This window comes from Dasypus novemcinctus, chromosome 23, assembly GCF_030445035.2.
Source record: "Dasypus novemcinctus isolate mDasNov1 chromosome 23, mDasNov1.1.hap2, whole genome shotgun sequence".
Lineage (NCBI taxonomy): Eukaryota > Metazoa > Chordata > Mammalia > Cingulata > Dasypodidae > Dasypus > Dasypus novemcinctus.
Genome location: NC_080695.1, coordinates 7133744 through 7160834, shown reverse-complemented (window position 1 = coordinate 7160834; position 27091 = coordinate 7133744). Strand labels below are relative to the sequence as shown.

The 27091-nt window shown below is 68.5% G+C and overlaps 1 protein-coding gene and 1 long non-coding RNA gene across 3 annotated transcripts in view; both read left to right on the top strand.

Annotated features, from left to right (window-relative positions):
* The first annotated feature begins 731 nt into the window (after positions 1 to 731).
* LOC105745503 (uncharacterized) lies at positions 732 to 5247 on the top strand. Of its 2 annotated transcripts, XR_009182893.1 has the most exons (5): positions 732 to 1459; positions 1842 to 2009; positions 2584 to 2667; positions 3063 to 3185; positions 4947 to 5247. It is a non-coding gene; the product is annotated as an uncharacterized lncRNA (long non-coding RNA). The 2 variants fall into 2 exon arrangements; XR_011647156.1 differs by lacking the exon at positions 2584 to 2667.
* A 3988-nt stretch (positions 5248 to 9235) lies between these two features.
* FAM20C (FAM20C golgi associated secretory pathway kinase) overlaps positions 9236 to 27091 on the top strand; it is a 30057-nt gene continuing 12201 nt past the window's right edge. Inside the window, exons 1-3 of the mRNA XM_058285680.2 lie at positions 9236 to 10291; positions 11785 to 11963; positions 17922 to 18000. Coding sequence (XP_058141663.1) covers positions 9747 to 10291; positions 11785 to 11963; positions 17922 to 18000 — 803 coding nt within the window. The 5' untranslated portion in view covers positions 9236 to 9746. The remainder of the gene's footprint in view (positions 10292 to 11784; positions 11964 to 17921; positions 18001 to 27091) is intronic.

Below are 27091 nucleotides of genomic sequence, written 5' to 3'. Positions count from 1 at the left end.
CCCTCCCGCCTGCGCCCACCCTCCCCCACGCCCTCCCGCCCACGCCCTCCTCCCCACCGCGCCCTCCCGCCCGCGCCCTCCCTGCCCCACGCCCACCCTCCCCCACGCCCTCCCGCCCGCGCCCTCCCTCCCCCATGCCCACCCTCCCCCACGCCCTCCCACCCGCGCCCTCCCTCCCCCATGCCCACCCTCCCCCACGCCCTCCCGCCCGCGCCCTCCCTCCCCCATGCCCACCCTCCCCCACGCCCTCCCGCCCGCGCCTACCCTCCCCCACGCCCTCCCTCCCCCATGCCCACCCTCCCCCACGCCCTCCCGCCCGCGCCCACCCTCCCCCACGCCCTCCCGCCCGCGCCCTCCCTCCCCCATGCCCACCCTCCCCCACGCCCTCCCGCCCGCGCCCTCCTCCCCACCGCTCCCTCCCACCCGCGCCCTCCCTGCCCCACGCCCACCCTCCCCCACGCCCTCCCGCCCATGCCCTCCCTCCCCCATGCCCGCCCTCCCGCCCGCGCCCACCCTCCCCCATGCCCACCCTCCCCCACGCCCTCCCGCCCGCGCCCACCCTCCCCCACGCCCTCCCGCCCGTGCCCTCCCTGCCCCATGCCCACCCTCCCCCACGCCCTCCCGCCTGCACCCTCCCTCCCCCACGCCCACCCTCCCCCTGCGCTCTCCCTCCTGCGCCCTCCCTCCTGCGCCCTCCTGCCCACGCCCTCCACCTCCCGGGGATGCTCCTCTCCAATGCACTGCAGATAAGTGGGTGCCATCTGCCTGTTTGCCCAGGAGACCCGGGGCCCCCCGAGGTTCACACCCCCCAGGATTCCATGCAAACAGGGCCTGTCAGCAGCTCAGGTCCAAACCCCTCCCTGCCCAGAGTGGCTGTGGGGGCCGGGGGACCCCACTGGGCCTCGACTTCCTTGTGAAAGCTGTGGAAGCAGCAGCGGGACACCACCTCCAGTAGGGTGGTTTGACGAGGCAGTCCACGCAAGGTGAGGGGCCTTGTGCCACACACAGCCACGGCCAGCCCTCCGTGGCCACTGCCGAGCCACACCCAGCGCTCCGTGGCCGCCACTGAACCACAGCCAGCCCTTCATGGCTGTGCCGAGCCTCAACAGCGCTCCGTGGCCTGTGCTGAACCACCGCCAGCTCTCTGTCGCTGAACCATGGCCTGCGCTCTGTGGCTGTGCTGAGCCACGGGTCCTGGCTGCTGCCGTACACTCAGAGGCTGGCGGTGCGGGCGGGGTCTGGCGGCAGGCCACCTCCCTGTCCTTCCGGGCCTCGCCGTGGTGGCCTGGCCCGCGACTTGGCCCTGGGGCTCGTCCCCGTGGGTTTCGGAGGCACCTCTGGGCACCGAGGGCCTGGGCTTTCCCTGCCGCTCTTCGGGACCAGTCCTTCCCTGAGCAGCCGTCTGGGCACAGCCGCGCCGCCCCCGGGGCTCCCAGGCTGGGCCTGCTCCCGATTCCAGGTGCGCCGACCGGGAGGCAGCGCCTGCCCCTCGCGCTGAGCCCCCGTGCCGGGTCCCCGCGTAGGCCGGCGCGCCGGCTCCAGCGCCGAGGGGCTGGTCTGGGGAGGCGAGTGTGTTTGGGCGCCCGGAGGCGGAGCCGGCCTGGCGTCCTCGTGCCCGCGTTCCTCGCAGGACGCCCGGCCCGGCTGGCGAGTCGACAGAGCCCTGGCGACGCGTGGGTGGCGAGGAGACGGCGGGCAACGAGGCGGGGCCGGGCGGGGAGGGCGCAGGGCTCCCGCGGGGAACCAACGCTGAGCGTGCGCCCCGGAGAGCGGGCCGCGGCGTGCGCGGCCGCTTCATTCATCTTTGCCAAAACTGGAAGCAGCCAGGACGCCCTTCACAGGTGAGTGGCTGAGCAAACGGCGCGCACAACGGGGTGCTCTGCGGAGATGAAGAGCAACGCGCTCTCGGGCCGCAGGAAGACACGGGGGCGTGACCGTGCTTGCGGCGTGAAGGAAGCCCGTCTCCAAGGCCGCGCTGCACGCTCCAGCCCGGCGATGCTCTGGAGAAGGTAAAGGCACCAGACGCTGGAAAGCTCAGCCTCTGCCGGGGGCGTGGGGAGGGCTGGGCGGGGAGCGCGGGGCAAAGCTATCCTGTGTGAGCTGAGATGGGGGGGACACAGCGCGATGCGTTCATCACAGCCCCCGAATGGCACGACAGCGCGACCTGGTGTGAGCCGTTGACTCCGGTCGCTGCTAACCGGTCGATACGGCTTCGTCAGCTGTGACAGACGCCCCCACGAATGTGGGGTGTTCGTGGGGGAAACGGAGGGGAGGGGGAGATGGGAACTGTGCTTCCCAAGACGTTTTTCTGTAAACCTAAAACTGCTCTAAAAATAGTTTATTATAAAAACAAAAAACAAAAGCCTGCCCCCCCCCCAGCACCACAAACCGCTAAGGGGGCAGCGGGCACAGAGAGACGCCCAGAGAGCCAAGGTCAGCCCTGTCCGGGAGGAGGCGGGGGACGCCTGCGGGCAGGGGGCAGGGGCCGGCAGCCCGAGGGCACCCCCGGCAGAGCTCCTGCCTCTGCGGGCGCTGGTGCTCGCGCACTTTGGGTTTGATGAGTGACTAAGCGTCGTCCCCCAGTGTCCTTCAGGGGCGTGGCTTTCGTGACCACAGGGCAACATGTTTCTAGAATTTTCTGAGGACTCTGTGCACTTCCAGGAGCTGGTGAGACGCAGTAGGAACTGGACTCGGGCGTGGGGAGGTGTGGACATGGTGTGGTCAGTGGGTCAAAGTGCTCGACGGAGGCCCTTGGCCTCCTGGCTGGGAACCACTGCCGCCCTTTGCCTGATCCAGCTTTGTCGGTGGTAGTTTGCTTAACCTGCCAGTGCACGTTTTTATGCTTTTGGCCCGTACCATCCCAGTAACCATTTTTTAAGACCCATATTGGTCTGAAATACGAATCCCCTGCACCGCTGCAACTGCAACCGAATCATAATCCTGCCTGCTTGCCCACAGGTCTCTGAATTTGCTCTATTTTTCCATCAAGGAAAACGTGGTGATTCTGTAAATTCTAGGACATAGTTTTATAAAACCATGACCATAAGTCTACTTTTCTCTAGGATAAAGGACAAAAACAAGTTATTCCGGTCTCTCTGTTTCTTCTTGTTGTTGTTTTTCTGATGGATAAAAGGGAGGACTTCCAGCAGAGGCCTGGCTGCTACCATGCGGCATCCAGGCAGAGGGTAAGGGGGAGCTGGCCAGCTGATGCCTGGGGAGCGGGGAGGGCAGGTGCAAAGGTCCTGCGGCAGAGAGGAGAGGGCCCGAGAGGGCAGGCGCGGTCAGGTCTGGTCGGCCGTGGTCACCGCGGGGATTTTGCTGAGTCAGAGGGAGGGACCCCGGGTGGAGAAAAGGCTCAGGTGTGGGGCAGCCCGGTGAGAGAAGGCGCTGGCTCCCGCGGGTTTGTGTGGAGGCGCCCACGGTCCCGGCCTGCGCAGATATTGGCGGGGGAGGCTGCGGGAAAGCAGGAGGGGAGAGGCCACGGTTTCTGTTCCAGGAGTGCTGGGCCGAGTGGACACAGCCAGGTGAACCTTCAGTTCTGGAGTTTGGCGGGGAGGTCAGGCTTGAGACGGGAAAGTGGGGTCTCCCGCGCCTGTGGGAGTGGGGAGACGGCCCAGGGAGCGCCCGTGTGGAGGGAGGGGACCCGGGAATCAGGGAGGGGCCAGCGAGAGGTCTGGGGACAGGGTGGGCGCGGGGAAAGGGGCCCGGCTGCTCTCGAGGCCGGCAGCGGCCTGGCCGGCCTTCCCGTTGGCGCCGCTTCCCGGAGGAGGCCCCTGCTGCTCGCGGCGCCTGCGTCCTCCTGGGTCCTCCTGGGTGCTCCTGGGTGCTCCTGGGTCCTCCTGGGTGCTCCTGGATTCTCCTGGGTGCTCCTGGGTCCTCCTGGGTCCTCCGCAGGAAGAGGCGCCGTCCACCGCCGGCTCCAGCCCCGGGTGAGAGCTCCTCCCCCCGCAGCCAGGACCAGGCGCCTCCACCTGCTCGGGGGCTCTGGGAGCATTTGGGGAGCTCTCAGGCAGATGCTTCTGGGCCCGGAGTCTCTTTTCAGGGAGAAACAGCTGGAAACAGCTGGTCTGTTTTCAGTTACACCCGAGATGAGTGATCTAGTTCCATGTTCTAGCGCCTCTGGAGTCAATTTTGGTCACTTGAATTTTTCTTTACAAAAACCCATTTCACTGACATTGTCCGGGATAGGCTCAGGGCCGTTCTATTCCTTTTTCTTTTTTAATTGTATTTTTTGAAGATGCATAGATCACAAAAAGCATTACATTAAAAAACATAACAAGTTCCCACATATCCCACCCCCCACTCCTCCCACATCAACCTCTTCCATCGTCGTGGCCCATTCATTGCATTTGGTAACACATTTTGGAGCACTGCTGCACCACATGGATAATAGTTTACATTGTAGCTCACACTCTCCCCCAGTCCATTCAGTGGGCCATGGCAGGACACACACGTCCAGCATCTGTCCCTGCAGCACTGCCTCCAAGTGCAGCCACTCTTCCTTCCTTTTCCCTTAAGGCACTCTTATCTTCTCGTTTCTCTCCCTACTCAGGTTTCACCAAGTGTTGACTCTTGGTCTTTTCAGAAAACGACCCTTTTCCTGTCCGCTCACTGCACTTGCTCTGCGACTCTCCTTGGTGGGTCCTTTTGTGTGGTCTTTCCTCCCTCACTTGCAATTGTGTTGCTGTTCTCTTTGATTTTCTTGCATTGAAGGTTTGTGTGGCTGATTTTCTGTTATTATCACTTTCCAGTAAGTGCAGTTTCCACACCAAGCCTCCTCGGAGCGCCCCTTGGCCTTTATAGGTGCAGTTCTCATTTATGCCCATTTTTATATAGTTTGTTATATATATTTGGTTCCTTCCTAACACAAAAATTATATCTAAGAATGTTTTTATCTGTGCCTGAAATCTTTTTAAAGCTAAGCTTTTGTTTTCTTATGCTTCAAGAGGCCAGTAAACATATTGTGACGACAGATGCATACCTGAGCGCCCACACCTGGGCAGTCAACCTGAGAGTCCACACCTGAGCATCCACACCTGGGCATCCACACCTGAGCATCCGTACCTGCATCTCCACGCAGACCCACTGACCACACTGCCCATCGCTGCCCTTTGGAGCTTCTTGACGTTTTCCATATGGCTGGTAGACGGTCAACGTTTGTGGTAGCTCCATGTGTGAATAAAGACCAAGAATCATAGGACTTGAGCAACACAAAACATATAAAATAAAATCAAGCTTTTAAAAGAAGGCTTTATTGGCACTTTTTTGGCTTCTTGATTTGCTGCTTTAAATTAGAGCGGAGGCCCTGCCCCTGGCTGGGGGCGGGGGACCATGCTGACCCCCGGCCGAGGCCTGGACCAGCTGGGACACCGGTGGCCCGTGCTTTCCCCTGGAGGCGTTCTCTCTTGCTCCCGGCAGCCCCGCCTCCCAGGGAAACGCAGCACTTGAGCTGGCGCGTCCTGCAGGCAGGGGCTCCAACCCCGCACCCTGGCATGCTCCCCCAGCCTCGGCCCCCAGGGTGGCGTAAGGGGTAGAAAGGCCCTCCCTGCCCCTCCCCTGCCAGGGCACAAACCTTCCTCCCTTCCTGCTGCCCCCTCCCTGCTCCCAGAATAGCCTGTGGCCAGAGCCGCTGCAGTAAACAGCCTGCCTGGGTGAGCCGCCCGCAGGAAACGTCCTGGGAGCTGGAGGCACAGGGCCAGCTCCTCGCCAGCCACTGGGCCCGCGGGCGGGCACTGCAGGCAGGCGGGCAGGGGCCGGCGGGGCCTGGAGGGAGGCAGCCCCGTTCTCAGGCCTCACCGCCCCCCTTGCTCCCGCCCCAGGAAGGAGCCTGGCCCCTTCTGGAAACGCTCCCAGGCACTGGGCAGGAGACCCGCTCACCCAGTGCTGGAGGGGCGCAGCATCTGGGGTGCCCCCCACGGCCACTCCTCACCCGGCGCTTCCAGGAGCCCCTGGGGCACTGCGGGCTGCACCCCGAAGCCTCTCCCCGGCTGTGCCCTCTTCTTCCTGCGCCCCCCACACCATCCGCAGGCGTCTGCAGAGCCGGTTCTCTGGCCCCCAGGAGAGGCGATGGGCAGCCCCGGTCTCACGTCTCCTTTTTTCTTGGAGGGACGGAAGGGGGCTCAGCAGAGGCACCGGCTCATGGGGGGGGGGGGGCCGGGGCATCAGCCCCTCCCAGCGTGACGGCCCCCGGGGACCCGACCGTGCCCCTGCGCCCAGGCGCTTTCCCTGGAGGTGCCCCGGCTGCGGGCACCCCCAGTCCCCTGGCCGGGCACAGCCGCCTCTGCAGGGCGTCCCGCCACTCCACCCCCCCAGGCTGGCTCCCTGCTGGCCCCGCAGGCCCGAGGCCACGCCTAGGGCTCCAGAGGGGGTCCCCCCTTGGAGGTGGCGGAGCCCGCAGCCCCTGCCCACCCCGGGCATCGCCTGAGGCTGGCGTCCAGGCCCCTCCCGACACCCCAGCCGGCACTCCAGCCAGAGGGGCTGGCCTCCGCCCCCCACAGCAGGTGGCTCCGAGGGGCCTCCCGCAGCCTCCCGCAGCCAGGGCTCATCCCCGTGCCCCAGGGGCGCCTGCTCCTGCTCTGACCACCCGGCTGGCGTCTCCTCGCCCTCGACGGCGACGGCCCCGGCCCTGCTCAGCCTCGCCGCCCCTCTGCACGCTCCGGGCCTGGGGCCCCCCCACCCCGAGGCTGTCGCACACCAGTGACCCCACGTCTGCAGGTCCCAGCAGGTCCCAGCAACGCCCTCCAGGCTCCGGGGCCCTCCTCGCCCTCAGGCGCCCCGGTTCTCCAGACCGTGACCAGGTCCCAGCTCTCCTCGGCTCCTCCACCTCCCATGCCGACCCCAACGGGGGGGGGTGTCCCTGCTCTGCCGTTGTCCTCTGCGCCAGTCAAAGGCCACTCGGCCCTTCCTGCTCACGGCCCCCAGGGCCTCGGGCCACAGGCCCTTTCGTGGCTGCCCCATGCCCCTCCTAGCCCTTCACTCAGCTCCAACCTCAGGGCCTCGGGCTGTGCCCTGACCGCTCTCCCGTCATGAAGCCTTGGTGCCACCCTTCCTGTGTCCGCCGCGGGGCCTTTGCACCTCCGTCTGCCTGCCCAGAAGGCCGTGCCCTCGGGGTGCCACGCTGGGGCCCTCAGGCTCAAGGGGCCCCTTCTCCGAGCCTCCGAGAAGGCTGCGTGCCCCCACAGGCGACAGCCCCCTCCCACACCCAGCTTCTGTCCCCCCTTCTCCCACACCCAACTTTGCTTTCTCAGGCAAGTCCTGCCCCCACCAGGCACGTTTACCTTGGTTTACGGGCGCCCCGGCCTTTGAGAGAAGAAAACCCCAGAAACTTCCCTCTGATGGGAGCTGAGCGCTTGCCTCCCGGTGCCCCCACCCCAGCTCCCCGGCCTGGCCCCGGGGCCCCCGCCTCAGGACTGCGCTCCAGCAGGGAGCCGGCCTCCTGCCTTCGTGCCTGAACCGTGGTGGGGCAGGGGTCAGCCCAGGGCCCTCACGGGGCGGGGTGCCCGGAGCCCAGAGCCCCTGCCCCGGAGCCAGCCTTGCAGCCCCTTCCCGGCCTCCTGTCTTGAGAAGTATGTGCTTTTTAGGGGAAACAAAGGATAACCTAGAAAAGAAGGTGGTACCTTCACACACGATGGGTGTCGACAGGAAAACAAACAGGGCCGTGGGGCCGGGAGGAAAACGGGGTGCTGGCTTTCCGAAAGTCCCAGGAAACTCGCTGTTCCCAGGAGATGATGACAGGGTGAATGAGAAGATGATCAATGGATGAACGACCCCGTGCTGCCAGTGCCCGAGGGACAGCCTGGTTCCCCCTGAAAATAAGTGCCTGGGGGCCCTGCCCTGACATGGGAGCTCTGTGGGACCCCCAGCTCACTGAGGCCACAGCCACCGCCTGCTTGGTGGGGTCCACGGCGTGGGGGGAAGCCAGGCTGCATTCGTCCTGCCTACAGCGTCCCCCTGCCCCAGATGAGGGGGCACGGCGCTCTGAGCAGTGACCTCTGCCCACGCCTTCCTTCGCCCATCTGCCTGCCTGCACCCCACCTCGACCCCCACCCCCAATACGACGTCCAGCTCCAGGAGGCAGGACTCAGCCCTCACACGTCCTTCAACGTGCCAGGAGACGTGGACTTTGCCGACCGCCGGGCTGAGGCCACCCGCCTTTGCCCAGCAAGCGCCCATGGGTGCCGGTGACATGCCAGGCCCCAGGTTTCCGTGGCGCGTTCAGGAGGGCAGGAGCCAAGCACAGTCCAGAGAGGGCAGTGAGGCTGGACAGCAGCCACCGGGAGGAAACAGAGGCCCGGACCCCCAGCCTCGGAGGCTGCCTGGCGCCCAGCGGCGGAGAGGACGCGCCTTGAGGACCCCAGCTACTTGGGGGAGGGGCAGGGTGGTGGGGGGTTGGACGTGCCTGTGTCCCTCCGGGGACGCCTTCCTCGCGGGGATATCTAAGGCTGCCGTGGGCGGGAATGAGCATTCTCCCCCGGGGGCTGGGGGCCCAGGAGCCAGGCCTCCCCCGGCGGGACCGCGGGCCTGGGTGCGCTGCGCACCGCGCTGGCAGATGAGCGGCGCCCGCGCCCACGTGCGCGCCCCGCCCGCCCACTGCGAGGAGGCACCGCCCCCGCCGGTACCTCTCGGTGCCAGGCCAGCCCCGGCTCGGGCGGGGCCTCGGGGGCCGGGGTGGGACCCGCCGGGCCGCGGCCTCGCGCTGCTCGTCCCTCCGCGTCCGGGCCGAGGCCCGCGCTGCTCCGGCCGGCCCAGCGGGCGCCCTCCCGCGGCCTCGCCCAGCGCAAGGTCGAGCCCGGCGCGGCGCAGACGCCCAGCGGCCCCGGGGAGGGACTTGGCCGCGGCCGGGCCCGCCTGGGAGGAGCCGCGCGGCGGGCGCGAGCGGCCGGGGTGGGGGTCCGGGAGGAGGGGCCGGGCCCGAGCGCCCAGGCCGGCCGAGCCCGCAGCCGCCCCGCGGCGCCGCGCGCCCCCCGCCTCCCCTCCGGGGACCCCTGCGTCCTCCGCGCCCACCCCGGGCAGGAGGCCCCCTCCTCGCGCGCGGAGCGGCGGAGGCCCCGCGGCCGGCGGGGGCGGAGGGAGGAAGGCGGAGCAGGGCGGCTCGGCCGCGGCTCTCCCGGGCTCCGCCAATCTGCGGGCGCTGACGCGGGGGGCGGCTCCGCGGGCCCCGAGTATTTACCGCCCGGGCCGGGGGCGCCCCGAGAGGATCGGGCTGCGGGGCGCGCGCTCCGGGACGCGCCTCTGCACCTGCCCGGGCTCGCTCGCCTGCCTGCGCCCGCGCCCACCGCCTCCGGCTTCGCCTCGCGCGCTCCTTCGCCGCGCCCACCCCTCCTCGCATTCTCTCGCCCCGCGTCCCTCCTCCGGGCCGCAACCAGGGGCGCGAGCCCTGCCCCGCGAGCCGGCCGGGAGCGCACAAGGGCCCGCGCCGCCGATCCAGTCGCGTCCAGGCAGCTCGGCCGCCGCCCGGCCGGGGATGGGCAGCCGCATCGGGGCCCCACGCGTCCGATGAGCCCCGCGGCCCCGGAGACCCGAGCTCGGCGCACGGAGGAGGGGGCGCCTGCGGCTCCCGAGACGCCCCGAGGCGGCGCTCCGAGATGGCCCGGCGTGCGGGGCCCCGGGCGGGGGGCGCCCTCCGCGAGCTGCGGCCCCGGGGCTGGTAGCGGCGCGGCCGGATGGACCTGGCCCCTAGGGGCGGCGCGGCGCTCGCGTGCAGCCGAGGCTAGAGCGGACGGGCCGGCCCCGCCGCGGCGCTCACGATGATCCTGGCGCGCAGGTTCCGCGTGCTCGTCCTGGCGGCGCTCCTGGCGGCCTGCGCGCTGCACGTCGCGCTCGACCTGCTGCCCCAGCTGGAGCGGCGCGCGGGGCCCTCGGGCGGGCCTGGCTGCTCGTGCGCGCAGCCCGCGGCCGGCGCGGCGGCTCCCGGCTGGGCTCAGGCGCGGGGCCGCCCCGGGGAGCCCCCCGCCGCGGGCGGGCCCAACAAGCACACGCTGCGCATGCTTCAGGACTTCAGCTCCGACCCTGCCTCCAACCTCACGTCCCACTCGCTGGAGAAGCTGCCGCCCCCCGAGCCGGCCGACGGCGCCCGGAGCGCCCGCACCCCCTCGCCGACTCCTCTGCCTCGCGACCCGGGCCCGCGCAGGCCGGCCGCGTCGCCAGGCCCCAGCGCCGCGGGCTCCCTCCTGGCCAGGCTCTTCGAGCACCCCCTGTACCGGGTGGCCGCCCCGCCGCTGACGGAGAACGACGTCCTGTTCAACCTGAACGGCCACCTCAGGTTCCACCCCAAGGCCGAGAGCCCCGACTGGTGAGTGGGCAGGGTGGGGAGGGGGTGGCGACCGACCCCCCGGTCTCCTGCACCCCCGCAGGGCCCCCGGTTGGAAGGGAGCTTGGCTTGCTGGAGCTGCGGCCCGCAGCCCCGCCCTCGGCTTCAGGGTGCCCTCTTTGGCCCCGAGAAGGGGGTGCTGGTGGTTTGGGGGCTGTCCCGGTGGCTACGGGCGGGGAAGGCTGGCGGCCCGGGGCCAGGGCAGCTCGCGGCCGTGGGATCCCCCCTGACAGGCCCGGCGGGGCCGCAGTGGCCCGAGGAGCTGGCCAGGGAACGCCAGGTCCTTCTGGGGGGGATGGGCACTGCTCTGCGTGGGCCCCCGCTGAGGCCTGGTGTACCCGAGCCGCTTACAGCCGGCCACTGGAAGCAGAATTCCGCGCGGGGCGTGCTGGCACCCGCGCCGGAGCCCCTCGGGCTGCAGCGCCGGAGCGGGCAGCGTGGCTGGCAGGCAGGACCGGGAGCCTTCCCGGGACGCCTCTATACCGTCCTGGTTTAAACCCTACCCCCGGCCAAGGCCCCTCTCGGCCTCGCGGCTCGAAATAAGCAGGTGCTGCAACCCCGCGTGGTGAAACATTAACCGCCGCTGCGGCCAGAGTAAATAAATAGCCACCCGCGCAAGGCTGCCCACGCGTGGAGGGGCCAGAGCAGCACCCCCCGAAACGGCCCTCCCTCGAGCCGCGGCCAGGCCCGGGTTTCCAGCGCACCGGGCGCTGGGCTTTGTGCGCGGCCTGGCCTCAGGGAAGTCCTCAGAAGCTGCACAGTCGGAGCAGTGTCTGGGCCTGCGGCTGCTCCCCACCTGACGGTGGCAATCGGGGCGGAGGCTTTGGGAGGCAGAACGGGGGCACCGAGCGGGGCAGCAGGCCACGCTGGCCCTGGGGCACGAGGACAGGCGAGTGGGCGGCGGGTCATCGGCCTGAGCCCCGCTGGGGCCGGCGCCGGCCCCCCTCCTGGCACTCCCCCGAGACTGCGCTAATTAAAATCAAATTTAGCCTCTTGCATCATCCCTAACCCCAGGTTTGGAACAAAAGCGGGAAGCCTGGGAAAGGCTCCTGCCAGACAGGGTGTGTCTGCAGTCACAGCCAGCTTCACCTCCTGCTCCCAGGAAGAGGGTGGCCGCAGCGCAGCCGACCGCTCCACAGTGCCCGGGGCCAGGGCCGGCCGGCGGGGTGGTGCAGACGCTCTGGCTCTGTCGTGCTTTGGTTACAGCTGCCCGTGGAGCCCGCAGGGTGATGGGAACTCTGGGCCCTTAGGCCTATCAGTTGAGCGCACGGCTCAGCACTCTGTCCCCTGGGAGCAGAGGCGCCTCTTCCGGTCACCCTGCCTCTGCCGGAACCCCGAGGCGCGGCCCGGGCATCGGTGCCCGCCGGGGCTGCCCACCCAGAGCCCGTCCACTCTGCTCCGCTGTCCCCTGTTGGTTGATTTTTGGCCAGGCCGGGCGAATACGCGTCTCATTTTTTCCCCTGGGTTTTCCGAAGGCCACGTGAAGGTGACGAAGGCGAGGAATTCTCGCCCACCGGGGAGCCGGCCGTGGACGCCTACCCCAACTGGCTCAAGTTCCACATCGGCATCAACCGGTACGAGCTGTACTCGAGGCGCAACCCCGCGATCGACGCGCTGCTGCACGACCTCGGCGCCCAGAAGATAACCAGCGTCGGTAGGTGCCGCGGTCCGACTGCGTTGTCCACGCGCTGGGCGGGGGTCGGGTGCGCGGGCCGGCTGCGCCGTACAGGAGAGCTCGGACGCCCCGCTCGAGACTGGAGTGTCACCTGCCCGGGCGATTGGCTGCAGCCTGGAGGGGAGGGGACGCCCGGGGGCGGGCAGCGGGCCTGCTGCTGCTCACGCCTCGCCGGGGCCCTGCGCAGCTTCCTGGACGCCGCGACAAACGCCACAGAGGGGGTGCCTGAGAAGCAGCGTCTGTTCTCGCCCGTCCAGAGGCCTTGGCCAGCCTGGGGTGGCCCCGGCGGTCCCCGGTCCTCCTGCGTGCGTGGCACGAGGCCAGGTCTCCCATCGGGGCCCTCGGCCCTCCCCGTGGGTCTCCTCGTGGGGACACCAGTCGTGTTGGATTCGTGCCCACCTGCGTCCCTCAGCTCCCACAGCCGTCGAGACCGTTTCCAAGTAAAGCCCCGTCCGAGGGCAGGCGGGGGCACGTCTTCCCGGGACGCAGGCGGCCCACGGCGCAGCCCGAGGCCACGGGCCACTCCCCATGGCAGAGCGCCAGGCCCATCCCAGACGGCCCAGCCCGGCCTCCGCTGCCCCTGCCCTCGCACACTCACCCAGCCCTCGCACACTCACCCAGCCCCTCACACACTCAGCCCGGGCTCCGTGGCCCCTGCCCTCGCACACTCACCCAGCCCCTCACACACTCACCCATCCCGGCCTCCGCCACCCCTGCCCTCACACACTCACCCAGCCCTCGCACACTCACCCAGCCCCTCACACACTCACCCAGCCTGGGCACATTCACCCAACCCGGCCTCCGCCACCCCTGCCCTCACACACTCACCCAGCCCTCGCACACTCACCCAGCCCCTCACACACCCAGCCCGGGCCCCGTGGCCCCAGCCCTCGCACACTCACCCAGCCCTCGCACACTCACCCAGCCCCTCGCACACTCACCCAGCCTGGGCACATTCACCCAACCCGGCCTCCGCCACCCCTGCCCTCACACACTCACCCAGCCTGGGCTCCGTTTCTCTCTGTCCTTGCACACTCCTTACACTCACGCCAGCGACCCAGGTCCAGCAGAGCGCAGAGGAGCCTGTGGTTCTGAACAAGCCTCGGGCCGGCCAGCACAGCACGTGCGATTCCACGTGGAAGGGCGTGTTGTGCTCATGCAGGCCTGAGGCCGCCTCCGGCTGTCGAGGGAGTCGCCGAGGGCTGTTACTTGCCGAGTCAGATGGCAGTGGCCTGCGGTGCTGCTCTCGGGGCAGTCCTCTGCCTGCACGGTCGTCGGTGAAGGGCGCTGGTCATTGGGGAGGCCCTGGGAAGGGCTGGAGGGCACCCCGGGTGGGCCGGGCGCTGCTCCACGGGCCCCCACGGGCAGGTGGCGAGGGGGTCCGGTTTCAGCAGTTGCTCTGCAGGGGCCCTTCCTGGCCCTGCCTGCACCCGCCCTGCCGGGGAAACTGAGGCAGGCCCCTTGTCCCGGCAGGGAACGTCCCTCCTTGCCCGAAGGCGTGGAACTGACTGCCCCCACCGCACGGCGTGCCCTCGCCTGTCTCCTCTGGGCCTCGGCCGGGTGCCCTTCCTGCCAGCCCGGCCGTCCACCCCTCGGCCGCGTACCTGCTGTGTTCCTCGGGTCGCGCCCGAGCCTGGGAAGGGGCCGTGGCCTGGCCGCCTGGCGCGACCCCGGGAGCGAGCAGGTCATGGCCGAGTTCGGGGCCAGACGCTGGAATCACCTTGCCGTGGGGCAGAGGGGCCAGGCCGGGGCTCTGTCCAGAGCGAGGAGGCCAGTGCGCAGGGCAGGCCGCCGTGTGCCCGGGGAACCGCGGTCCCGCTCCTCCCGCTGCCCCTGCCTGCCCGGCTGAGGTTTCGTGTGAAGATCCAGCCGCTGGGGCGGCAGCCCCCAGCCCTCCCTGGAGGCCCGTTCTGCTGGGCCGCCTGCGCCGGGGGTCCCATCCCCATGGGCGCCTCCCCGTGGAGCCCTGGACCGACAGCCCCCCAAGGGGCCCGGGGCTGGACTGTGGAGAGGAGAGGCTCAGCCACGCCTCCAGCGCCCTCCCGTGAGTGTGAAATGGAAAAAAGAGCAGCAGGTCCAGCGGCCTGCAGCGGCGGCCCCGGAGAGAAGCGTCTCGGTTTACGGAGCGGCAGAGATGTTCCAAAGGCGGCGGTCTCTGTGGGCTTGGCGCATGGTGGGAAACCCTCGCCCAGCTCAGGGCTCCGTTTTCTGTCTGTCCGTCTCACTATTAAATGTGAGCCTGGAAATAGGCTGGCGGAGGGCGCCTCGGCAGGGCTTTCTGGAACCTTCTTCCGGTTCCCTGAGGTTGCCCCGTTTGGAGCCACGTGGTCAAGTTGACAGAACAGCTCGGCTGGCTCTGGACACGAGCGGCAGTTGGTAGCCAGGCCCTGGCGGTTTGGTGACGGGGTAACAGCTCCCCTGGTCAGCTTGGGATCGCGTGTGCGGTGCCAGGGCTGGGGCGGGCGATAACCACTCCCGTGCGCGATCACGGATTAGGAAAAAAAGCCACACTGCTAAGCACCCTGCACCTGGAATTACTTCAGACAGAAAAAAGAAGGAAAAAAACTGCACTGGCATGTGAGGATTTGGGGCAGCCTCTGGCACGGTTTGGAGAATGCACCGGAACAAAGAAAAGCAACTCCAGGGGTCAGGTCCGGGGCGCTAATTGATCTGCCACAAGGAGGAACAGCCTTCCAGAATCCAGGACTCATAGGTCAGAAGCTTGGGGCAGATGAAGGCCTGGCACGGGGCTCCCTGGCTAACGGGGGTCCCTCTGAGCCCCCGGGCAGCAGCTGCTGGTGTGGGACCTCGCCAGGACCTGGCCCTGCAGAAGGAGCAGGACTCCGCCTGGGACCGGACGCCCTGCCCGGCCCTCTCTGGCCTCTGGCTGGAGGCGGAGGGGAATGCCGCCTGCTCTGCCCAGCCCCGGGTCCCCGGGAACTGGGGTCTGTGCCGGGCAGCGGCTCCCGGGCAGCGGCAGCAATGGTGCAGGGGGCTCCCGTGCAGGCCGGATGCGATCGTGGCAAACAAGCTGCTTCAAGAGAGCTCGAGGCGCCCCGTGGTCTCGGCTGTCAGGAGGCGGTGGCACCCTCGGGGTGGCGCCCAGAAGTTTTGGGGTGACAGGCCGCCCGCCCTCACGTCTCAGCGTGGCAGGCCGTGGCTTCAGCCTCCTCCACGCACAGGGCGAGTTGGGCGCAGCACGTGGCCACGAGGGCCTTAAAAACAGGGAGGGACTCCTCCCGCTCTGACGTTCTCCAAGGAGCGGCCGGGGCGGCGGCCGCGGTGGCGGAGGACACGTGTGGCCCGAGATGCCTCCCACCTCCCTCCTCGGCCGGGCAGGACCCGAGGGCGCGGCTGTCCGTCGTGTCCCTCCTCGGCCGGCCTGGCTGACCTGCGTCCAGGGAAGGGGGCTCCCCGGCCTCGCCCCAGGCCGCTGCCCGCTCCCCAGCAGTGGGGTCTGCTGTGCCTCAAGGGGCCGTGCAGCTGCGCCCCAGCATCCGAGACCCAGTGTGCCCACCTGCGCCCGCCCGCAGCCCCCTCTCGGCCGCCCCTCGGGTGAGCCTACCCCTCTTCCCCACCCCCGCCGGCACCTTGCGCTTGGCCGAAGGCCACCCCGACCCAGAGGTCGTCGGATGTCCACCGGCAGGCGAGAGGCAGGCAGGTAGGGCTGGGAGGGCGGCTGGCTTTGGGCAGTGGACTGGCCCAGCCACCGGCTCTTGCGCTCACAAGGGTCAGCGTCCTTCGTCTCTTGATGTCCCTTCAGCCTGTGCAGAGGAGCTGGGAATTGGGGGATGCGGCAGGTGGGACCAGCCCCTGGACAGGATTGGCCAGGCTGGCGGGTCTGCCGAGATTTCATTATTAAGAGTATCAGGAAACGGACTTGGCCCAGTGGTTAGGGCATCCACCTACCACATGGGAGGTCTGCGGTTCAAACCCCGGGCCTCCTTGACCCGTGCAGAGCTGGCCCATGCGCAGTGCTGATGCGCGCAAGGAGTGCCGTGTCACGCGGGGGTGTCCCCTGCATAGGGGAGACCCATGCACAAGGAGTGCACCCATAATGAGAGTCGCCCAGCGCAAAAGGAAGTGCAGCCTGCCCAGGAATGGTGCTGCCCACACGGAGAGCTGACACAACAAGATGACGCAACAGAAAGAGACAGAGATTCCCAGTGCTGCTGATAAGGACAGAAGCGGTCACAGAAGAACACACAGCGAATGGACACAGAGAGCAGACAACTGGGGGGGGGGAGGGGAGAGAAATAAAAAAATACGTCTTTAAAAAAAGGAGTATCAGGGTGATGGGCTCAGCGGTGCTGGTGGGCGTCCCTGGCTGGCCAGCCGGGCCGGAATGTTCCGTCCAGCGGCGGCTTCGCTCAGAGGAAGGGGCGTCCAGTGGGGCTTCATTGGCCACTAGTTTTTAAATAACTTCTTCTGTTTTATCTTATCAAAAATGTGATACATGTTCCTTTTAAAAATTTAGAAAACACCGATAAAGGAAAAATAGACAATTAAAATGAGGGCTCAGCTGGGTGATCAGCTGTGGCCTAGCAGACGCCGCAGGGCAGGGCGTGTGGCGAGTGGACAGGCGGCGCCCGGGCCAGGGCTCCCAGGGGAAGCCGCGCCCCGGGAAGCTCAGGGAGCTGGACCCTCAGGCCCTGCTCCCCCCAGCCCTCCTGGATGTGCCCTGAGCGTCATGAGCCCCGGGGTGGCCGCGCCGGTCTGCGCAGCTGCTTCGGCTCACGGCGCCCCCTGTACCGTCGTCCTGGGGGTCCTCGGCTCCCGACTGCCCCCTCATTCACGCTCCCCCGTGCTCCACCCGTGCTCAGCCGGGACCGTCCCCAAGTCCGGGTTCCCTCCGGGCTCCTGGCCCCTTCCCATCAGCCCCCGCCCCTGCCCATCCTGGTTCTTGGGGGGCAGCTCCTCCTCGCCCACAAGGGGTGCCGTCCCCCTGCAAACCTGCAGGCCTGGCTGCCTGCCCTCTTCTCTGCCCGCCCCCCTGCCCTCTTCTCTGCCCGCCCCCCTGCAGCTCTGAGGGACCGTGTGTTGGGGGGGTCTTATAAGGGATTGGCTCACGCAGCTGTGGGGCCGGCCTGAGCTCCTAGGGCAGCTGCAAGCTGGAAACTCTTTGCTGCAGAAGCCCCGAGTCCAAGTTCCCCGGAGAAGCTGGCTGACGGGAAATAGGAGTTGGGGCAGAAAGTCTTCCGTCCTCTGAACCTTCAGTTCTGGCTTCTAAGAACTGAAGCTAATTGGATGAGGACCCTCACCACATTGCTGAGGGCAAGTTCCTGGTTGATTGTAGATGCAGTCAGCTGTAGATGCAGTCACCTGTAGATGCAGATCCCATCCAGGAAGTACCTTTGCAGTAATAAACAGACCAGTGCTTGACCAAACAGCTGGACAGCCCGGTGAACGCTTGAACTTGACCATCGCAGGGTGGCCCTCTCCTCTCTGGACTCTCCTCACCACCCCCCATCCGACGTGATGCTCCAGCCACAGGCTCCTCGTAACACCCTTGAACTGCCGTGTTCTCGCTCTGCCAGGCTGCTCCTCCCACTGTGCTTCCAGGGCCAGTGCCGCCTCCTCTTCCGGAGAGCGGCTCAAACGTCCTCTCCCGGGAAGCCTTTCTTGGCTGACCACCAGGGCCGCCCCAGCCCGGGCTCTGCGCCCCTCGCTCCAGCGCCTGAGCGTGTGTGTGTTCATATGTGCGTGTGTGCGCGTGAGTTTTGTGTGTGGGGGAGAGGGAGGCGCTGTTAGTGGCTTAATTTCTCTGGCCGGCGCCCTGGAGAGACCCCCGGCCCCTCGCCCGGGAGTGCAGAAGGGAGCGTGTCCCAGCGGGCAGAGCATCTCCGTGAAAATCCCCAACCGGCCCGTGTGCGGGGGCCAGGCTGCGCGGGGGCCGGCCCGGGAGGCGGGCGCGCAGTGACTGTCCCCCCCTTGCAGCCATGAAGTCCGGCGGCACGCAGCTCAAGCTCGTCATGACCTTCCAGAACTACGGGCAGGCGCTGTTCAAGCCGATGAAGTAAGTGCGGGCACCGGGGCGGGGGCGCGGCGGGCGGGCAGGCGGGCAGGGCGCGCTCCCACCGTGACGGCGGCCCTGCGCCGGCCCCACCTCCCGCCAAGGCCCCTCTCGCCCCTTCCCACGCGCGGGACCCGCGGCGGGTCGTCCGCGCCTGTGAACCAGGGCCCCGGGCTCTCCGCCTTCCCGGTGCCCGCAGCCCCTCTGCACCTGGAATCGGCAACCTCTCCCGTGAAGGCTGGTGGGCGGCGCGGGGGGCGTGGGCTCTGCTGCCCGCCCGGCCAGCGGCGTAGACGGTCCCTGAGTAACTGCGGGGGCGGCAGCGTTCACCAGTGAAACTCGTGTGAGGGTCTCTGGGTTATAGAGACACGATGGGCAGGTAGGCGGTGGATGGATAGACGGACAGAGGGACGGATGGACAAATGGGTAGACAAAAGGATGCATGGTGGATGGATGGACAGATGAGAGAGAGATGATGGGGGTTGGCTTACATAGCCGTGAGGGCGGGCGTCAGACTGGAAGCCCCCGCCCTGGCTCTAAGACCTCCAGCTGCTTGGAAGAGGAGACTCCCCTCGTGAGTGTCCTTTGTAGGTTGTAGATGCAATCAACAGTAGATGCAGTCAGCTGGCTATAGGCAAAGTCCACCTATGAAATATCCTCCCAGGGACAATCAGGCCAGCGTATGACCAGACGACTGGGCACCATAACCACATGGAACTGACCATCACAACTTGATAAAATTAGGCGGAGGCCTCGGTTGGACCCACTGAGCCACATTTTGCCCTGTTCCAGAAACTGTGGTACCAAGTAGCTACTGGAGACCCCCCGTGGCACGTGAGAATGGGTGGAAATGGCGGGGCAGGGGGCTGTTTAGATACCCTCGGTGCTTCCTCTTCAAGGCTGAGTAACCCTCCGCTGCGGGGCCCTCGTGGCGCCTGCTCTCAAGCACGTGGCGCCTCGGGCTCCCCCGCCGAGTGGCTGCTGCGCGGGTGCGGGGAGCGGTCACCTAAGCTGGCGTCGTGCCCGAGGTGCGCCTTCCGGTGGAACAGCGGGGCCCGTGCAGGCCCTCCGTCTAACGAGCCGAGAGCATGTCGTTCCGAAGCCGCTGCCCGTTTCTCGTCCCCCAGTGCGACCCGGGTCCCGCTGCTGCGCGCTCTCGCCAGCACCTGCTGTCCCCTGACGTTTGCTTCCGGTCGTGCCGGGGGTGTGACGTGGCCGTGGTGGGGAGGCACCAGGACGCCTAGCCTCTTGCCTTGGGCTTACTCGCCGTTTTCTGTCGTCTTTGGAGAAATGCCTGTTGAGATCCTGTGTCCCTTCTGTGATTTGGTCGTTTGGCCTTCGTTATTGCGTTGTAATCGTCCTTCGTGTATTCCGGATGCGCACCCGTAGTCATATACGTGACTCATCTCTTTGCTTTTGTGATAGTGTCTTTTGATGCATGGAAGTTTTTAATTTGGAGAGGGCGGCTGCAGGTTTATTCTTTGGCTACTTGTGCTCTTAAGTATGCTGGTGGAGAGGACCGTGGCTTCCACGTGACGTCCGAGGGCGGCCCGGAGTCAGGGGAGCACGCTGAGCGTGGGGCGGCTGCCCCGGGCGTGGGGGGCTGGAGAGCGGGGGGCCGGAGAGCAGGGGGCCAGCCCGGAGCGCTCAGCCCCCACCCCGGCCTCTGCTCCCCCCACCCCCACGGAAGGAGGTGGACGTGGGTGGCCCTGGGGCCGCCGCACTGCCAAGGGCTGGGCACCGCGGGGCAGGAAGGCGGCGGGAGCTCGTGGGAGGTGACGTGGTGTCCCCAGAGCCGGTCTCGGCCGCTCTGGGCCTGCCCTGGCGCTCATCTTTGCGCGGTCCTCTCCAGCCTCAGGTGGGGACGCGCGGGTGCTCTGGGGACCGCACCGGCGGCAGGCAGCTGGGACCCGCTCCCCTCCGGGGTTGCCGGCTGGGGGCTCGGGTCGACCCCGTGCAGGGAGGCTGTTTGCAGCCTGCGGCCGAGGCTGCGCCTCCTCCCGGCCTTGGAGCGGGCGCTGCAGCTTGGAGCTAAGAGGCCGCCCGGCCCGAGCCCAGGGCGGCTTAGAGGAAGAAGGGCTGAGAGCAGGCGTCCCTGCAGGGGCCCCCGCCGCCCAGGCCCTGCTGGCCACGCCTCTCCAGGCCAGGCTCAGGGTGCGAAGTGGTCGTTCGACCGCGGAGGCCTCTGAGAAGGGGCTCCCTGAGTCCCCCAGAAGAGGCTGCCTCCAGCCCCCCAGAGGCAGCGAGTAGAGATCACAGTCTAGCCCAGCGCCCTGGCGGCAGGCCTGGGGCCAGCGCTGCCGGGTTTGTCACGGGCTCTTCCCCTGGAAGCCACCGGGGCTTTGTTGTCCTCAAAACAGGCTAATTCCTCCATCCCTTAATTTAGCCCTGAGTCCTCCTGGGTAGACACGCCCAGATGAGACACCGTCCCTCGGGCACTGGCCCTTTGTTGGGTGCCTGGTTGACAAGAGAGTTTTAATCTCTCCTGTGAATCAACTCACTTTTCTCTTGGGGCCTCTTTTTTCTTTACTTTGTACAAGGAGAGATTGGATTAGATCAAGAGCAAACATTATAAGTGTTGGTAAAATTTAATAAAATCTGGATTTTACCCACACTTATGATAATTTCCCCTCGCTTCCTCTTCCCTCACCTTCTAAAATTTACATTTTTATTGAATCATAGCATTCATGTGGAAATACCCACCCATACCAGGGAACCTCTCCAGGCACCCAGGCTGAGCTCCCCGAGCGGAGCTGAGCCCCCACACCCCCCCAGCCCCACACCCCTGCTCCCCGGCAGCTCCCCCAGCTCCCAGCCCGCAGTCCCACATCCATGCAGCCCCCAGCCCCCAGCCCCTGGCCCTGCATCCCGGCCCCCAGCCCCGCAGCCCCCAGCCCCGCAGCCCCCGGCCCCGCAGCCCCCGGCCCCGGCGGGCTCCTGCCCTCGGCGTCTGGGCGCGTAGGCCCACGGGGCGGCAGCCTCTTCCCTTGCCCTCCGGGGCTGCCTGGGAGTCTGGCCGGCGTTTTGGGGCCGCCCTGCCCGGGCTCCTGAGGGGCAGCGGCCGTGGGGCTGGGCGGGGGGCTGGGGCCTGAGGGCAGCTTCTGGCGAAGGGTGCAAGGGCTGTGTCCCCGGGCGCCGTGGACCTGGCCCGTCCCCTCCTCCGTGGCCCAGCGCGACTTGGCGGCAGGGATGGGGGCTCTGGGCGGCTGTGAAGGCCCCACCCCCCCACCCCTGCTCCGCCTGGCTTTCCTGTCCCTGCCTGGGTGGGGCCAGTGGCCGGGACGTCCTTTAAAAGCCTTTGACCTTCCCTTCACCATGGACAGCGGAGAGGCCGCCCCTGACTGCAGGGAGGGCTGCTGTGACATGGGGAGGGCCGCGGCCGGTCTCCTCGAGGCTGCCCCTGCCCTCTCCAGCCACTGGCCAGAGGCCCTGCCGCTGGTCCCGAGGCCTGAAGCACTGGCTGTCGGGGCGGCAGAGTGGACACGTGGCTGCGCTGCCCTCCCTGCCCGCTGTGGCCCGTGTCTGCAGAGGGAGAGCGCACTGCGCCTGCCCGCGCCCTGGCAGCACGTCCGCCCCGGTTTCAACACAGAGTAGAAACTCGTGTGTGCGAGATCTGTGTGTGCACATGCGTGTATGTATAGGCGTATGCACGCACATGTGTAGGTGTGGGGGTGTGTGCACAGGTGTGCAGGGGTGTGCACAGGCGTGCACGTGTGCACGTGCGTCTAAGCGTACACACGTGTGTGTGTGTCAGGAGGGCCCGCCGTGGACAGCTGTCCTGAGCTCGGGCTGCCCACGGCCCTCCCTGCCCTGGTGGCTGTGGCCTCGGGGTTCTTCCTGGGGCGCAGACCCTGCCCTGAGGCCTGTGCTTTCACTTCAGGGGCTCAAGGAGGCACCGCCTCCTGCCAGGTGACAGGGGGTCACCTTCTCAGGGTCCTGGCCCAGGTGTGGCGCTGGCGCCACGTGGGAACAGCTGGAGGGGTGTACCCCACATGGGGCACCTGGAGGGGGCATACCCCACGTGGAGCAGCTGGAGGGGGCATACGCCACGTGGGAACAGCTGGAGGGGTGAACCCCACGTGGGGCAGCTGGAGGGGGCATAAGCCACGTGGGGCACCTGGAGGGGGTGTACCCCACATGGGGCTGCTAGAGGGGGTGTACCCCACATGGAGCAGCTGGAGGGGGTATACCCCACATGGGGCGGCTAGAGGGGGTGTACCCCACATGGAGCAGCTGGAGGGGGTGTACCCCACGTGGGGCGGCTGGAGAGGGTATACCCCATGTGGGGCGGCTGGAGGGGGTGTACCCCACACAGGGTGGCTGGAGAGTGTGTATCCCACATGGAGCAGCTGGAGGGGGCATACCCCACATGGGGCGGCTGGAGGGGGCGTACCCCACGTGGGGCGGCTGGAGGGGGCGTACCCCACGTGGGGCGGCTGGAGGGGGCGTACCCCACGTGGGGCGGCTGGAGGGGGCGTACCCCACGTGGGGCGGCTGGAGGGTGTGTACCCCACGTGGGGCGGCTGGAGGGGGTGTACCCCACGTGGGGCGGCTGGAGAGGGTATACCCCATGTGGGGCGGCTGGAGGGGGTGTACCCCACACAGGGTGGCTGGAGAGTGTGTATCCCACATGGAGCAGCTGGAGGGGGCATACCCCACGTGGGGCGGCTGGAGGGGGCGTACCCCACGTGGGGCGGCTGGAGGGGGCGTACCCCACGTGGGGCGGCTGGAGGGGGCGTACCCCACGTGGGGCGGCTGGAGGGTGTGTACCCCACGTGGGGCGGCTGGAGGGGGTGTATCCCACGTGGAGTGGCTGGAGGGGGCGTACCCCACGTGGGGTGGCTGGAGGGTGTGTACCCCACATGGGGCGGCTGGGCTGAGGGGCCGGGGAAGTCCCAAAGTCCTCTCGGTCCCCTGAGGAGTGATGGTGGCTCAAGCGCCAGCCCAGAGACGCTGCCCAAGGGTCTGGGGTCTCCTCCAGGCCCCACGGCCCGGCTCTCAGGCCAGGAGGGAGGGGTGCAGCCTCCACCCACCACCATGCATGCCTGCAGCCTTGGCCCCAGTAGGCACGGGGTGGGCACAGGACTGGGGGACGCTGTGGAGGAGGTGGACGGCGTTGGGGCTCCCGGCCAGCCCCGTCTGCTCTGAGCTGGGCGCCATCCACGGAGGCTCATGGGGCCACTGGCCAGGGCTGAACGAGGCAGGGAGGGCCAGAGGGAAGAGCCTCAGCTGCGGGAGCGATCTTAGGAGATCGTTGGGCTGGGTTTTGCAGGGTGAGTAGGAGTTTTTTCTGGGGTGGGGGTGGGGCAACTTTCTGAGTACATGCCGCCCGTGCTGAGGGTTTTGGGGACAGGGAGCCAGCGGTTAGGTGGTCCTGCTGGAGGGGGCTCTCGTTTTCTGCCCATGGGACCCTGGCCCAGGCCTCAGGGGAGCAGGTTGCCTGATGCCAGGCCCTGGTGTGTCACCAGCAGAGCCCGGGCCCCCCGGGGTGGACAAGGACCCTTTTGTCCACTGCCGGCCTGGCCGGCCGCCAAGCACCCACCACTGCGGGCAGGCCAGGGTGGGAGGCCAGACCCTGGCTCAGGCGTTGCCACAGCACGAGAAGCCGCTGGGTACCCCATGGACCCCGCCCACGCCGCTGCGCCCCCTGTGCCGGGCCGCAGAGCTGCTGGGCCCAGACCCCAGAGGCCGCAGGGGTCCGGGGTCCCGCTGGCACCCTCTCTCCGCCTGCGTGCCAAGGGCCCGCGTGGGCAGGCGTTTGCAGCGGCGGGCACCCACGGCAGGGGCCGGGCAGGGGCGTGCGGGGCCCCGAGGCCTGGCCTGGCTCGGGGCGGGGTCCTTTCCCGGGGGTGGGGACCGATGGAGAGGCCCTGGGCGAGGACGCCGAGCACAGGTGAGAGGGAGCGCTGGGCTGCGCCGTGTGCGGGAGGCAGGGGTGCAGGTGTGCGTGCACTCACCGGAGAGTACACGTGTGTGCGGAGTGGGCACGCGTGCGCATGTGACCCGCGTGCACACGTACACACGTGTTGCGTGGACTGGTGTGCATGTGTACATGCGTGGTGTGCGTGTAGGGGCGTGTGGGCCTGTGCTCCTTGTGTACATGCGTGTCACATGCGGGTGTGGACCTGTGCACATGGGCCTCTGTGTACCTGCGTGTCATGTGTTGTGGGGCCGTTCCCCTCTCTGGTCACAGCCGGCTGGGCCCCCTCCTCTCGGTGGCCGCTTCCTGCCTGCGGGGTGGGGGCTCCCGGTGGCGGGGGCCGGGCTGTCGGCTGTGGACTGGGAAGGGGCCCTCCTGAGCGCCGGGGCCTTCCAAGGCTCTTTCTCCGTTGTCAGCCCTGGCCCCGCCCGAGTCCCCAGCCCACCGAGCCCCTCTGCTCCCCCAGGACTGGGGCTGGGGTTCGGGGACCTCACGCGGTCCCCCAGATCTGCTCCACTCTGCTTCCGGCACCCGGGCACATGGGCCCCGTGGCCTGGCGTGACCCACGAGACCGCATGCCCACCTGCCCGCCCTGGAGAGCCTCCAGGGCGTGTCTGCAGTGAGGCCGGGGGGTCCGGGCGGCGCTGCTGGGGCTGGAGGTGCTGGGGGAGCAGAGGAGGTGCCGGGGGGAGTGGGGCCCACGTGGGGACGTCACGGGCCGTTGGCGCGAGTCGGTGGCGCTGCCCGAGGCGGTCCCGTGTGCAGCCGTCCCTTGGCCGGGCCCCCGCAGACCCTCGGGCCTCCCTGGAAGCGGAGGCTCCGTCCGCGAGCCCGTTTGCGTCACCTTTTAGAAGCACGACGATTTGGGCTCGGGGGTGTGGGCAGACCTGGAGGAAACGGGCCAGGGTTTCGTAACCTGGCCGCTGGGGACGCGACGTCCCGGGCTGTTTGTTCTGCTCTGGCGATGCGGGAGGTGCTGGGCCCGAGTTCTGCGGCTGCGGTGACGCGTTCCCACGACAGCCGCACTCGCCCTCCAGCCCGGGGCTCAGAAGCCAAAGGCAGGCTGCCCCCGCCGCGGGCTCTCGGGGTCCTGCCCAGCCTCCTCCCCTTTCCAAGAGCACCACGTCCGCGGCCCTGGGCCCTGGGACCCCCAGGCGGGGGTGTGGCTGTGGTGAGGCTCGCCCGGGGGACCCCCCACCTCCAGGGCCTCTGCCTCCCTCTGCAGGGACCTGGACTCCACGGCTCCAGGATGCTGGCCCTCAGTGCCACCTGCACGGCCCCTCCTGGAGCCTCGCACGGTCACGGGCTCCGGGGACGCAGGCTTCTACCACTTCCCAAGCACAGACTCCCTGGGAGAGGAGAGCCAGCAGCCATTCTCACTTTAGTGCGAGTTGCCGCCGTGAGCGCTCGCTCGCTTTGTTCCCGGCTGAGAAGTCCCTGAAGGAAAGGGGTTCCGCAGGTCAGCACTGGGAAGGAGGGACAGGGAGGAGCCCCTCACGGCCCCTCCAGGGGGCTTTGGAGAGTGGGGCCGGGGGCGTCGCAGGCTCCATAGGTCCGGTGGGGTCTGGCTGTGGCCCGTGCAGGCGGGCTGGAGGTTTGAAGTCTGTGCGGCCGTCTGGGGGGGGGGGCGCGGGACGGCCGGGCCCTGTGCCCGCTCTGCCTTCTCCTCCTCCTTTACTCTCGCCGCTGCCAGGACCCGCCCTTCGCCCAGACGGTGCCTCCGGGCCTGGTTTCCGCCTGGACGCCTCAGTGGGCGTTTACGGGAACGGGCGGGGCAGCCCTGGCGGGTGGCACCAGCCGCAGGCCTTTTCCTTTCTCTGCCCGTTCAGGCCCCGGGCGAGGTGTGGCTTGCGCTGACCTCAGAGGGGACCGGCGAGAGGCCAGCGGGACTGACCGCCGCCGGCTCCGGCTCCCAGCGGGGGTGGGGCTGTGCTGGGGCTCGCCCGGGGGTCCCTCGGCCCACCAGGTGGGCGTCTTGTGGGCCCCTCGGGAGTCCCCGGCCCAGAGCAGGGAGGTCCTCGGGAGGAGATGCCCGCTCCCGCGTCCCGGCCCAACCCAGGGCCCCGGCGCCCCTGGGAACCTGCTGGATGCCCCGGGCAGCTGCTGGACGCCACTGGGCGCCTGCTGGACGCCCCCTTGGGCCCCTGCTGGACGCCCCTGGGCACCTGCTGGACGCCCCCTTGGGCCCCTGCTGGATGCCCCTGGGCACCTGCTGGACGCCCCCTTGGGCCCCTGCTGGATGCCCCTGGGGGCCCATCCCTGGGCACCCTCGGCACCTGCTGGACACCCCCGGGTACCTGCTGGATGCCCCCCGGGGGCCCTTCCCCGGGCACCTGCTGGACGCCCCGGGCACACACCCCCGGGCACCTGCTGGACGCCCCGGGCACACACCCCCGGGCCCCTGCTGGACGCCCCGGGCACACACCCCCGGGCCCCTGCTGGACGCCCCGGGCACACACCCCCGGGCACCTGCTGGACGCCCCGGGCACACACCCCCGGGCACCTGCTGGACGCCCCGGGCACACACCCCTGGGCACCTGCTGGACGCCCCGGGCACACACCCCCGGGCCCCTGCTGGACGCCCCGGGCACACACCCCTGGGCAGTCTAGCGTCTGCTCGGTGTCCCTCCTGGCGGCCACTCTGTGCGAGGCGAGGCCGGCCTGACTCGGGTCCCCTTGGGGCCTTCCCGGGCGCGAGGACAGCCCGGCAGGTGGCCTGGGCGGCGCGCTCCCCCAGTGGTGCGGGTTCTCGTCTGTACCGTGGAGTCTGGGGCCCAGACCCTCACCCCAAGAGGCCCCCGGGCCTCGGTTTCCTTCGTTTCCTGCTTCCTGGGGGCGCGTCCACGTCAGCCCGCAGCACCACTGGCCGCGGGATTTGGGGGGATTCCCAGTGACCCGAAAGTCGGCGTCTCCCCGGGCTCCCAGCAGCCGTGGGGGCTGAACACCCGCATCTGGGGAAGGAGGGAGCGCCAGGGCCGCTCCTTCCCGCCCCGTGGGTTTGGGGGACGGTGGCGCCCGCGGCATGCGGCTCAGGGGGGCCCCGTCCCAGACACGCGTGTGCTTACGCGGACCCCCCTGAGCCTCGGTGCCGTGCGTAGCCCCCCGGAGGCGGAGCCCAGGACGTCGCCTGGTCCCTGCCACGTGGCCTGGGCACCGCCGTGCGCTGAGCCGCGC